At 44.4% G+C, this 14,247-nt stretch overlaps 1 protein-coding gene across 1 annotated transcript; it reads left to right on the top strand.

Moving 5' to 3' along the window:
- The first annotated feature begins 3,068 nt into the window (after positions 1–3,068).
- On the top strand, positions 3,069–12,736 carry LOC120036253 (zinc finger protein 3-like). The gene is made up of 2 exons (XM_038982733.1): positions 3,069–3,282; positions 11,433–12,736. The coding sequence occupies exons 1-2, from the start codon at positions 3,111–3,113 to the stop codon at positions 11,951–11,953; spliced, it is 693 nt and encodes a 230-aa protein (XP_038838661.1). The 5' UTR covers positions 3,069–3,110; the 3' UTR covers positions 11,954–12,736.
- Positions 12,737–14,247: the final 1,511 nt, after the last annotated feature.

Here is a 14,247-nt window from a genome sequence, read left to right as displayed (position 1 = left end):
CTCTACCCACACACTGACTGGACTCTACCCACACACTGACTAGACTCTACCCACACATTCACTGACTAGACTACCCACACACTGACTGGACTCTACCAACACACTCACTAGACTCTAGCCACACACTCACTGGACTCTACCCACACACTCACTGGGCTCTACCCACACACTCACTGGACTCTACCCACACACTCACTGGACTCTACCCACACACTCACTGGGCTCTACCCACACACTCACTGGACTCTACCCACACACTCACTGGACTCTACCCACACACTCACTGGGCTCTACCCACACACTCACTGGACTCTACCCACACACTCACTGGACTCTACCCACACACTCACTGGGCTCTACCCACACACTCACTGGACTCTACCCACACACTCACTGGACTCTACCCACACACTCACTGGACTCTACCCACACACTCACTGGACTCTACCCACATCATGGTCCAAACACACCAACACAGTCATGAAGAGGGTATGACAACACCTATTCCCCCTCAGGAGGCTGAAAAGACTTGGCATGGGTCCATCAGATCCTCAAAAGGTTCTACACCTGCACCATTGAGAGCATCTTGACTGGCTGCATCACCGCCTGGTAAAGCAACTGCTCAGCATTCAACCGCAAAAGCGCTACAGAGAGTTAATCACTGGGGCCGAACTCCCATCCAGGACCTCCAGGCGGTGTCCAAGAAAGGCCCTCAAAATTGTCGAAGACTCCAGCTACGCCAAGTCATAGACCGTTCTCTCTGTTAAAGCACAGCAAGCAGTACTGGAGTACCAAGTATGGGATCAAAAGGCTTCTGAACAGCTTCTACCCCCCCAACCCATAAGACTCTACCCACACACTTACTAGACTCTACCCACACACTGACTAGACTAGACTCTACACTCACTCTGACTAGACTAGACTCTACCCACACACTGACTAGACTAGACTCTACCCACACACTGACTAGACTAGGCTCTACCCACACACTGACTAGACTAGACTCTACCCGCACACTGACTAGAGTCTACCCACACACTGACTAAACTCTACCCACACACTGACTGGACTCTACCCGCATACTGACTAGTCTCTACCCACACACTGACTAGACTAGACTCTACCCACACACTCACTAGACTCTACCCACACACTCACTAGACTCTACCCACACACTGACTAGACTCTACCCACACATTCACTGACTAAACTCTACCCACACACTGACTAGTCTCTACCCACACACTCACTAGACTCTACCCACACACTCACTAGACTCTACCCACACACTGACTAGACTCTACCCACACATTCACTGACTAAACTCTACCCACACACTGACTGGACTCTACCAACACACTCACTAGACTCTAGCCACACACTCACTAGACTAGACTCTACCCACACACTGACTAGACTAGACTCTACCCACACACTGACTAGACTAGACTCTACCCACACACTGACTAGACTAGACTCTACCCACACACTGACTAGACTAAACTCTACCCACACACTCACTAGACTAGACTCTACCCACACACTCACTAGACTAGACTCTACCAACACACTGACTAGACTAGACTCTACCCACACACTGACTAGACTCTACCCACACACTGACTAGACTCTACCCACACACTGACTAGACTCTACCCACACACTGACTAGACTCTACCCACACACTGACTAGACTCTACCCACACACTGACTAGACTCTACCCACACACTGACTAGACTAGACTCTACCCACACACTGACTAGACTCTACCCACACACTGACTAGACTCTACCCACACACTGACTAGACTCTACCCACACACTGACTGGACTCTACCCACACACTGACTAGACTCTACCCACACATTCACTGACTAGACTACCCACACACTGACTGGACTCTACCAACACACTCACTAGACTCTAGCCACACACTCACTAGACTAGACTCTACCAACACACTGACTAGACTAGACTCTACCCACACACTCACTAGACTAGACTCTACCCACACACTGACTGGACTCTATCGTGTGTTCTCTTAACTTACTTCTTACAGCTCTGTAAGAAGAGAAAAGTTGTTTTGAAATGACTTGTGACATTATTTGCCAGATTAAACAATGTCGTGAATACTTTTCCTAAACTGCGTTACACTTTCCAGTCAGCAGATGGCGGTGTGCGTCTTTCAAGTGAAGCTTCAGGCGTGACGTATAATCCAGTGGACGGGACCGGATAACAACAATACGGTTAATGATTCAACCACATCCGTAGCTCCCTAGCAACATAAAACCAAAACATTGGAGCGCGTTGGACCATTACGTGTGTATAGACATCAGTGTTTTAAACACGCTGTCTGCGTATAAAGTTACTCCATTTCGTACTGACGCTGTTAGTCAGCTAGCTGGTTAAAATAGCCGAGCACTAGGCTAGTCGATAATGCGAATTAGCTAACATCTCAGGACATGAACTCACTAAATGACTCCCACCCTGCTAAAGAAGAAGCGCATGGCCTGAACATTGTCGTGATAGAGGAAGAGGAGGAAAAAGAAGCGTTCGGACTGAAAGAAGAGGAGGAGAAGGCTATCACATTGAAAGAAGAAGATGATAATGTCACGGTAGAAGAAGGTTCTGGAGTAAATGAGGCGATGTATGCGACAATGACAGAAGTGGAGATAGAAGAGGACTCCGTTTTTAGAGTGAAGGAGGAGATGTATGTGACAATGACAGAAGTGGAGATAGAAGAGGACTCCGTTTTTAGAGTGAAGGAGGAGATGTATGTGACAATGACAGAAGTGGAGATAGAAGAGGACTCCGTTTTTAGAGTGAAGGAGGAGATGTATGTTACAACGACAGAAGTGGAGATAGAAGAGGACTCCGTTTTTAGAGTGAAGGAGGAGATGTCTGTCACAGTGAAAGGAGAGGAAGAAGGTTTCAGGGTGAAAGAGGAGGAGAAGGACATGACTGTCACAGTGAAAGAGGAGGAGAAGTACATGACTGTCACAGTGAAAGAGGAGGAAGAAGGTTTCAGGGTGAAAGAGGAGGAGAAGGACATGACTGTCACAGTGAAAGAGGAGGAAGAAGGTTTCAGGGTGAAAGAGGAGGAGAAGGACATGACTGTCACAGTGAAAGAGGAGGAAGAAGGTTTCAGGTTGAAAGAGGATGTTTTAGTGAAGGAAGAAGAGGATGTTTTTGGTGTGAAAGAGGAGGAAGAAGCTTTGAGAGTGAAAGATGAGGGGGATGATGATGAAGAGGAGGGGGAGACTGGAGATCTGATTAACACCAGTGAGTACTGTCTTAAAAACAGGGACACAAACTATGTAGTTGTTGAACTAATGTGTTTTTTTAAGGGGCATTATACTGAAGTTCTGCACTTGAATATGTTGTTCAGTACTGTAGGAATTGTTGAAGCTATAAAGACTGGGGGTGCACCAACAAAAGGTTAACAACGGATCAAATGCTTCCCTCGTAGCCTGGTATTGGACTATAGGAGTAGCCTGGTATTGGACTATAGGAGTAGCCTGGTATTGGACTATAGGAGTCCAACGTTACTCCTTAGGCCAAGGACCTAACATGTTCTGTTTGAAGGGGGATTGGCTCTGGAAGCCAACACAGCCAAGTACTCCAGTATTTATTTAGATTCCAGTTGTAAATCGATTCCAGTTGTAAATCGATTCCAGTTGTAAATCGATTCCAGTTGTAATTCGATTCCAGTTGTAAATCGATTCCAGTTGTAAATCGATTCCAGTTGCGGTACGGTTCTGGAAACCTGAATCTCTCTTCTTTCATATCACATCAAAAATAATTTCACAAATTCAAAATGACTGTACAGCAGTGGAGGCTGCTGATGGGAGGACGATGGCTGGAATGGAGTCAATGGAGCGGTATCAACCACATGGAAAGTGCTCATAGTGTCTCCTGTTACTGTCCTCTCTTCCACTGACTGTTATGTTCAGCTCATAGTGTCTCCTGTTACTGTCCTCTCTTCCACTGACTGTTATGTTCAGCTCATAGTGTCTCCTGTTACTGTCCTCCCTTCCACTGACTGTTATGTTCAGCTCATAGTGTCTCCTGCTACTGTCCTCTCTTCCACTGACTGTTATGTTCAGCTCATAGTGTCTCCTGTTACTGTCCTCTCTTCCACTGACTGTTATGTTCAGCTCATAGTGTCTCCTGTTACTGTCCTCTCTTCCACTGACTTATGTTCAGCTCATAGTGTCTCCTGTTACTGTCCTCCCTTCCACTGACTGTTATGTTCAGCTCATAGTGTCTCCTGTTACTGTCCTCTCTTCCACTGACTGTTATGTTCAGCTCATAGTGTCTCCTGTTACTGTCCTCCCTTCCACTGACTGTTATGTTCAGCTCATAGTGTCTCCTGTTACTGTCCTCTCTTCCACTGACTGTTATGTTCAGCTCATAGTGTCTCCTGCTACTGTCCTCTCTTCCACTGACATACTGTTATGTTCAGCTCATAGTGTCTCCTGTTACTGTCCTCCCTTCCACTGACTGTTATGTTCAGCTCATAGTGTCTCCTGCTACTGTCCTCTCTTCCACTGACATACTGTTATGTTCAGCTCATAGTGTCTCCTGTTACTGTCCTCTCTTCCACTGACATACTGTTATGTTCAGCTCATAGTGTCTCCTGTTACTATCCTCTCTTCCACTGACATACTGTTATGTTCAGCTCATAGTGTCTCCTGTTACTGTCCTCTCTTCCACTGACATACTGTTATGTTCAGCTCATAGTGTCTCCTGTTACTGTCCTCTCTTCCACTGACTGTTATGTTCAGCTCATAGTGTCTCCTGCTACTGTCCTCTCTTCCACTGACATACTGTTATGTTCAGCTCATAGTGTCTCCTGTTACTGTCCTCTCTTCCACTGACTGTTATGTTCAGCTCATAGTGTCTCCTGTTACTGTCCTCTCTTCCACTGACTGTTATGTTCAGCTCATAGTGTCTCCTGTTACTGTCCTCCCTTCCACTGACTGTTATGTTCAGCTCATAGTGTCTCCTGTTACTGTCCTCTCTTCCACTGACTGTTATGTTCAGCTCACAGTGTCTCCTGTTACTGTCCTCTCTTCCACTGACTGTTATGTTCAGCTCATAGTGTCTCCTGTTACTGTCCTCTCTTCCACTGACTGTTATGTTCAGCTCATAGTGTCTCCTGTTACTGTCCTCTCTTCCACTGACTGTTATGTTCAGCTCATAGTGTCTCCTGTTACTGTCCTCCCTTCCACTGACTGTTATGTTCAGCTCATAGTGTCTCCTGTTACTGTCCTCTCTTCCACTGACTGTTATGTTCAGCTCATAGTGTCTCCTGTTACTGTCCTCTCTTCCACTGACTGTTATGTTCAGCTCATAGTGTCTCCTGCTACTGTCCTCTCTTCCACTGACTGTTATGTTCAGCTCATAGTGTCTCCTGTTACTGTCCTCTCTTCCACTGACTGTTATGTTCAGCTCATAGTGTCTCCTGTTACTGTCCTCTCTTCCACTGACTGTTATGTTCAGCTCATAGTGTCTCCTGTTACTGTCCTCTCTTCCACTGACTGTTATGTTCAGCTCATAGTGTCTCCTGTTACTGTCCTCTCTTCCACTGACTGTTATGTTCAGCTCATAGTGTCTCCTGTTACTGTCCTCTCTTCCACTGACTGTTATGTTCAGCTCATAGTGTCTCCTGTTACTGTCCTCTCTTCCACTGACTGTTATGTTCAGCTCATAGTGTCTCCTGTTACTGTCCTCTCTTCCACTGACTGTTATGTTCAGCTCATAGTGTCTCCTGTTACTGTCCTCTCTTCCACTGACTGTTATGTTCAGCTCATAGTGTCTCCTGTTACTGTCCTCTCTTCCACTGACTGTTATGTTCAGCTCATAGTGTCTCCTGTTACTGTCCTCTCTTCCACTGACTGTTATGTTCAGCTCATAGTGTCTCCTGTTACTGTCCTCTCTTCCACTGACTGTTATGTTCAGCTCATAGTGTCTCCTGTTACTGTCCTCTCTTCCTCTGACTGTTATGTTCAGCTCATAGTGTCTCCTGTTACTGTCCTCTCTTCCACTGACATACTGTTATGTTCAGCTCATAGTGTCTCCTGTTACTGTCCTCTCTTCCACTGACATACTGTTATGTTCAGCTCATAGTGTCTCCTGTTACTGTCCTCTCTTCCACTGACTGTTATGTTCAGCTCATAGTGTCTCCTGTTACTGTCCTCTCTTCTACTGACATACTGTTATGTTCAGCTCATAGTGTCTCCTGTTACTGTCCTCTCTTCTACTGACATACTGTTATGTTCAGCTCATAGTGTCTCCTGTTACTGTCCTCTCTTCCACTGACTGTTATGTTCAGCTCATAGTGTCTCCTGTTACTGTCCTCTCTTCCACTGACATACTGTTATGTTCAGCTCATAGTGTCTCCTGTTACTGTCCTCTCTTCCACTGACATACTGTTATGTTCAGCTCATAGTGTCTCCTGTTACTGTCCTCTCTTCCACTGACATACTGTTATGTTCAGCTCATAGTGTCTCCTGTTACTGTCCTCTCTTCTACTGACATACTGTTATGTTCAGCTCATAGTGTCTCCTGTTACTGTCCTCTCTTCCACTGACTGTTATGTTCAGCTCATAGTGTCTCCTGTTACTGTCCTCTCTTCCACTGACTGTTATGTTCAGCTCATAGTGTCTCCTGTTACTGTCCTCTCTTCCACTGACTGTTATGTTCAGCTCATAGTGTCTCCTGTTACTGTCCTCTCTTCCACTGACTGTTATGTTCAGCTCATAGTGTCTCCTGTTACTGTCCTCTCTTCCACTGACTGTTATGTTCAGCTCATAGTGTCTCCTGTTACTGTCCTCTCTTCCACTGACTGTTATGTTCAGCTCATAGTGTCTCCTGTTACTGTCCTCCCTTCCACTGACTGTTATGTTCAGCTCATAGTGTCTCCTGTTACTGTCCTCTCTTCCAGTGACTGTTATGTTCAGCTCATAGTGTCTCATGTTACTGTCCTCTCTTCCACTGACTGTTATGTTCAGCTCATAGTGTCTCCAGTTACTGTCCTCTCTTCCACTGACTGTTATGTTCAGCTCATAGTGTCTCCTGTTACTGTCCTCTCTTCCACTGACATACTGTTATGTTCAGCTCATAGTGTCTCCTGTTACTATCCTCTCTTCCACTGACTGTTATGTTCAGCTCATAGTGTCTCCTGTTACTGTCCTCTCTTCCACTGACATACTGTTATGTTCAGCTCATAGTGTCTCCTGTTACTGTCCTCTCTTCCACTGACTGTTATGTTCAGCTCATAGTGTCTCCTGTTACTGTCCTCTCTTCCACTGACTGTTATGTTCAGCTCATAGTGTCTCCAGTTACTGTCCTCTCTTCCACTGACATACTGTTATGTTCAGCTCATAGTGTCTCCTGTTACTGTCCTCTCTTCCACTGACTGTTATGTTCAGCTCATAGTGTCTCCTGTTACTGTCCTCTCTTCCACTGACTGTTATGTTCAGCTCATAGTGTCTCCTGTTACTGTCCTCTCTTCCACTGACTGTTATGTTCAGCTCATAGTGTCTCCTGTTACTGTCCTCTCTTCCACTGACTGTTATGTTCAGCTCATAGTGTCTCCTGTTACTGTCCTCTCTTCCACTGACTGTTATGTTCAGCTCATAGTGTCTCCTGTTACTGTCCTCTCTTCCACTGACTGTTATGTTCAGCTCATAGTGTCTCCTGTTACTGTCCTCTCTTCCACTGACTGTTATGTTCAGCTCATAGTGTCTCCTGTTACTGTCCTCTCTTCCACTGACTGTTATGTTCAGCTCATAGTGTCTCCTGTTACTGTCCTCTCTTCCACTGACTGTTATGTTCAGCTCATAGTGTCTCCTGTTACTGTCCTCTCTTCCACTGACTGTTATGTTCAGCTCATAGTGTCTCCTGTTACTGTCCTCTCTTCCACTGACTGTTATGTTCAGCTCATAGTGTCTCCTGTTACTGTCCTCTCTTCCTCTGACTGTTATGTTCAGCTCATAGTGTCTCCTGTTACTGTCCTCTCTTCCACTGACATACTGTTATGTTCAGCTCATAGTGTCTCCTGTTACTGTCCTCTCTTCCACTGACATACTGTTATGTTCAGCTCATAGTGTCTCCTGTTACTGTCCTCTCTTCCACTGACTGTTATGTTCAGCTCATAGTGTCTCCTGTTACTGTCCTCTCTTCTACTGACATACTGTTATGTTCAGCTCATAGTGTCTCCTGTTACTGTCCTCTCTTCTACTGACATACTGTTATGTTCAGCTCATAGTGTCTCCTGTTACTGTCCTCTCTTCCACTGACTGTTATGTTCAGCTCATAGTGTCTCCTGTTACTGTCCTCTCTTCCACTGACATACTGTTATGTTCAGCTCATAGTGTCTCCTGTTACTGTCCTCTCTTCCACTGACATACTGTTATGTTCAGCTCATAGTGTCTCCTGTTACTGTCCTCTCTTCCACTGACATACTGTTATGTTCAGCTCATAGTGTCTCCTGTTACTGTCCTCTCTTCTACTGACATACTGTTATGTTCAGCTCATAGTGTCTCCTGTTACTGTCCTCTCTTCCACTGACTGTTATGTTCAGCTCATAGTGTCTCCTGTTACTGTCCTCTCTTCCACTGACTGTTATGTTCAGCTCATAGTGTCTCCTGTTACTGTCCTCTCTTCCACTGACTGTTATGTTCAGCTCATAGTGTCTCCTGTTACTGTCCTCTCTTCCACTGACTGTTATGTTCAGCTCATAGTGTCTCCTGTTACTGTCCTCTCTTCCACTGACTGTTATGTTCAGCTCATAGTGTCTCCTGTTACTGTCCTCTCTTCCACTGACTGTTATGTTCAGCTCATAGTGTCTCCTGTTACTGTCCTCCCTTCCACTGACTGTTATGTTCAGCTCATAGTGTCTCCTGTTACTGTCCTCTCTTCCAGTGACTGTTATGTTCAGCTCATAGTGTCTCATGTTACTGTCCTCTCTTCCACTGACTGTTATGTTCAGCTCATAGTGTCTCCAGTTACTGTCCTCTCTTCCACTGACTGTTATGTTCAGCTCATAGTGTCTCCTGTTACTGTCCTCTCTTCCACTGACATACTGTTATGTTCAGCTCATAGTGTCTCCTGTTACTATCCTCTCTTCCACTGACTGTTATGTTCAGCTCATAGTGTCTCCTGTTACTGTCCTCTCTTCCACTGACATACTGTTATGTTCAGCTCATAGTGTCTCCTGTTACTGTCCTCTCTTCCACTGACTGTTATGTTCAGCTCATAGTGTCTCCTGTTACTGTCCTCTCTTCCACTGACTGTTATGTTCAGCTCATAGTGTCTCCAGTTACTGTCCTCTCTTCCACTGACATACTGTTATGTTCAGCTCATAGTGTCTCCTGTTACTGTCCTCCCTTCCACTGACTGTTATGTTCAGCTCATAGTGTCTCCTGTTACTGTCCTCTCTTCCACTGACTGTTATGTTCAGCTCATAGTGTCTCCTGTTACTGTCCTCCCTCCCTTCCACTGACTGTTATGTTCAGCTCATAGTGTCTCCTGCTACTGTCCTCTCTTCCACTGACTGTTATGTTCAGCTCATAGTGTCTCCTGTTACTGTCCTCTCTTCCACTGACTGTTATGTTCAGCTCATAGCTGTTTTCTTAGTCTTTCTGTTGTCTGGTTGTCAAAACAAGAGTGTTAAAACAGTCTTAGTCTAGACAACCTCTCTCCATTTCTCTCTGTCTGCCTCTCCCTTTCTCTGTGTCTGCCCCTCCCCCTCTCTCTTTTTCTCTCTGTCTGCCCCTCCCCCTCTCTCCCTTTCTCTCTGTCTGCCTCTCTCTCTCTCTCCCTTTCTCTCTGTCTGCCCCTCCCCCTCTCTCCCTTTCTCTCTGTCTGCCTCTCTCTCTCTCCTTTTCACTCTGTTAAATCAGTCTGAACAACCCCTCTCTCTCTCTCTCCCTTTCTCTCTCTCTGTCTGCCTCTCTCTCTCTCCCTTTCTCTCTGTTAAAACAGTCTGGACAACCCCTCCCTCTCTCTCTGTCTGCCTCTCCCTTTCTCTCTGTCTGCCCCTCTCTCTCTCCTTTTCACTCTGTTAAAACAGTCTGGACAACCCCTCCCTCGCTCTCTGTCTGCCTCTCTCGCTCTTGGTACAGTGGTTTGTGAAAGTATTCACCCCCCTTGGCATTTTTCTGATTTTGTTGCCTTACAACCTGGAATTAAAATAGATTTTGGGGGGGTTTGTATCATTTGATTTACACAACATGCATACCACTTTGAAGATGAAAAATATTTTTTCTTGTGAAACAAACAAGAAATAAGACAAAAAAGCTAAGAACTTGAGCATGCATAACTATTCACCCCCCCAAAATCAAAATTCACCTCCCCCCATGCTTCACTGTGGGGATGGTGTTCTCGGGGTGATGAGAGGTGTTGGGTTTGCGCCAGACATAGTGTTTTCCTTGATGGCCCTTTAGCTAAATTTTTGTCTCATCTGACCAGAATACTTTCTTCTATATGTTTGAGGAGTCTCCCACATGCCTTTTGGTGAACACCAAACATGCTTGCTTATTTTATTCTTTAAGCAATGGATTTTTTTCTGCCCACTCTTCCGTAAAGCCCAGCTCTGTGGAGTGTATGGCTTAAAGTGGTCCTATGGACAGATATTCCAATCTCCGCTGTGGAGCTTTGCAGCTCCTTCAGGGTTATCTTTGGCCTCTTTGTTGCCTCTCTGATTAATTCCCTCCTTGCCTGGTCTGTGAGTTTTGATGGGCGGCCCTCTCTTGGCAGGTTTGTTCTGGTGCCATATTCATTCCATTTTTAATAATGGATTTAATGGTGCTCCGTGGGATGTTCAAAGTTTCTGATATTTTTTTATAACCCAACCCTGATCTGTACTTCTTCACAACTTTGTCCCTGACCTGTTTGGAGAGCTCCTTGGTCTTCATGGTGCCGCTTGCTTAGTGGTGTTGTAGACTCTGGGGCTTTTCAGAACAGGTATATATATATATATACTGATATCATGTGACACTTAGATTGCACACATGTGAACTTTATTTAACTAATTATGTGACTTCTAAAGGTAGTTGGTTGCACCAAATCTTATTTAGTGGCTTCATAGCAAAGGGGGTGAATATATATGCACGCAACACTTATCCGTTTTAGATTTTTTTATAATTTTTTGAAATAAATACTTTTTTTCATTTCACTTCACCAATTTGAACTATTTTGTGTATGTCCATTACATGAAATCCAAATAAATATCCATTTAAATTACAGGTTGTAATGCAACAAAATAGGAAAAACGCCAAGGGGGATGAATACTTTTGCAAGGCACTGTATATGGTATACCGCCAAAGTCTAGTGGGGATTAAACCTCATCGGAATACAGTTTGATCAAGTGGAGGTTTTATTCATGTCTCTGTTTAACCAATTACTCTTTTTGTCTTTGGCAGAAGAGAGACCAGACTCTCACTCTGATAGCAGGAAGAGTCCTTCGGGGGAACCAGATCCAGAGACACCCAAACCAGCAAGACCACACCACTGCTCCCAGTGTGGAAAGAGTTTTACCCGGTTATGGGACCGGAAAATACATGAGAGAATACACTCTGGAGTGAAGCCTTACCACTGCTCAGACTGTGGAAAGAGATTTACCCAGCTAGGGCACCTGAAAGAACATAAGAGAACACACACTGGTGAGAAGCCCTACCAATGCTCCCAGTGCGGAAAGAGTTTTAACCAGTTAGGGGCCCTGAAAACGCATGAGAGAATACACACAGGAGAAAAGCCCTACCAATGCTCCCAATGTGAAAAGAGATTTACCCAGTTAGGTACCCTGAAAGAGCATGAATTAAAACACACAAAGATACAGGAGAAGACCTACCACTGTTCTCATTGCGGAAAGACATTTTCCCAGTCAGAGGACCTGAAATCACATGAGAGAATAGCGAGGCTGTGTTCCGACTTATGTTTTTGACTGAGAATTTGTGTCTTTGTTCATGCTAGACGCTGTTCATCACATTTGCCGCCAGCCTAAAACCGCCTGCTTTTTTCCCTAGCCACCGTGCTTCTACACCTGCATTGCTTGCTGTTTGGGGTTTTAGGCTGGGTTTCTGTACAGCACTTTGAGATATTAGCTGATGTACGAAAGGCTATATAAATAATTTGATTTGATTTGATTTGCTGACTGATAATAGAAGAACGCTCGTGGACCTTGTTCCCGTTGGGACGTAGACAGTTTTCTGAAGACAAATGAACGTCAGTCAAAAGTATTTTATAGTTCTTCCAGAGGAGGCGGTAACTGTCAGTGTACTTGACCTCTGATTTGTCGAGCTTCGGGTCAGTCATTCCCACTTCAGTCCATGTGTGAAAGAAGGTGTGGTTGGTTGCATTTTACAAAGCCCCTAATCTATTTTCCACTAATTGGTCTTATGACCAATCACATCAGATATTTCTTTTCAGAGCTGATCTAAGTGGTCAAAATAATCAACATTTTGTGGATTTTTTTAAAATTTAGAATTCTGTTTAAACGCAGCCATTGAGTAAGATTCTGTTCATAAATAATTATATCCATAACTTTCTGTACCTTCTTTGTGCAGAAATAAAACCTATTTCAATGTTCATGTAATTTCCTTGGGGTTCCATAGGTACCATATTTGACATGGTAATAACCTCATATTTATCATTGCTGGGGAGTATCTGAAATTCATTACACAGAGCATAGTGAAAGGCATAACTACACAATCATTCATTTGTTACATTCGATATCCGAAATACTCTGTCACTCTGTGTGTCCTTTGGTAAAATATGATTTATCAGATTATTGGTTAATTAGCAGTCTGGTGGTCCCTTGGGCTTGTAAGTAAGCATTTCACTGTAAGGTTTACACCTGTTGTATTCGGCGCATGTGACAAATACGATTTGATTTGAGTAAATCCAGGACCTCTGCAACGTCTCTTTGTTGTGCAAACGTTTAAGATTAACATAAAAAAATGTTTTATTTTGTTTTGACTGTGATACAAGTATAAACTCTGACCTTTAATAACACAGAACACATGATCTCATGATCGCTCTCCCAAAGCGTCTTACTACAGTAAAGCTATCAATTCTTCCACGCAAGTGGGGACACTTCAGGCTGAAAAGTGAGTTTCACACATTCCCCATGTGAAAAAGAACATGTCATGGAAATGTATAGAAAAGTTATTTGGTTGATTTATGATTAGAGGGAAAAGAAATATAGAATTACATACACACAAAAAGCTTATTTCTCTCACATTTTGTGCACAAATTTTGTTTACATCCCTGTTAGTGAGCATTTTTTCCTTTGCCAAGATAATCCATCCACCTGACAAGTGTGTCATATCAAGAAGCTGATTAAACTGGTGCAGCTTGTGCTGGGGACAATACAGGGCCACTCTAAAATGTGCAGTTTTGTCACACAACACAATGCCACAGATGTCTCAAGTTTTGAGGGAGCACGCAATTGGCATGCGGACTGCAGGAATGTCCACCAGAGCTGTTGCCAGATAATTGAATGTTCATTTTTCTACCATAAGCCGCCTCCAATGTTGTTTTAGAGAATTTGTCCGTATGTCCAACTGGCCAAACAACCGCAGACCACGTGCCAGCCCAGGACCTCCACATCCGGCTTCGTCACCTGCGGGATCGTCTGAGACCAGCCACCTGGACAGCTGATGAAACTGAGGAGTATTTCTGTCTGTAATAAAGCCCTTTTGTGGGGAAAAACTCATTCCGATTGGCTGGGCCTGGCTGGGCCTCCCTGTCCACCCATGGTTGCACCCATGCCCATAGATTAGGCCCTAATAAATGTATTTCAACTGACTAAGTTCCTTATCTGAACTGTAACTAAGTAAAATAGTTGAAATTGTTGCATATTGCATTTATATTTTTGTTCCGTATAGATAGACAGGGCATCATTGTATCTGTCTCATAAAGGCGTCTGTGAGAGCATATGGCCAGAGCCATGGAGGCCATCTCCGTTTTGAATTAGTTGGTCTTCCACTACTTCTATGAGTTGGTAAACAAACTGAAAGGGTGCATACTGCCCCCTAGAGGGTTTGAACAGGTACACTGGCAGTAAGTAAGTATAATTAATTGGCTTAACCCTCTTGATGACCTGGATGGAATCATGTGATCCTTCCTTAACCAATAGGAAGTCCCATCCAGTTGACTACTTCAAAATGGTGAAAGTCCTCAATGACAATGGTGCTGCCCATGCTAAAACAGACTATCTCTATGAGAATAGCCCAT

The sequence above is a fragment of the Salvelinus namaycush genome, unplaced genomic scaffold, assembly GCF_016432855.1.
Source record: "Salvelinus namaycush isolate Seneca unplaced genomic scaffold, SaNama_1.0 Scaffold127, whole genome shotgun sequence".
NCBI lineage: Eukaryota > Metazoa > Chordata > Actinopteri > Salmoniformes > Salmonidae > Salvelinus > Salvelinus namaycush.
The sequence above is the reverse complement of the archived record's forward strand: the minus strand, read 5'-3'. Positions and strand labels throughout refer to the sequence as shown.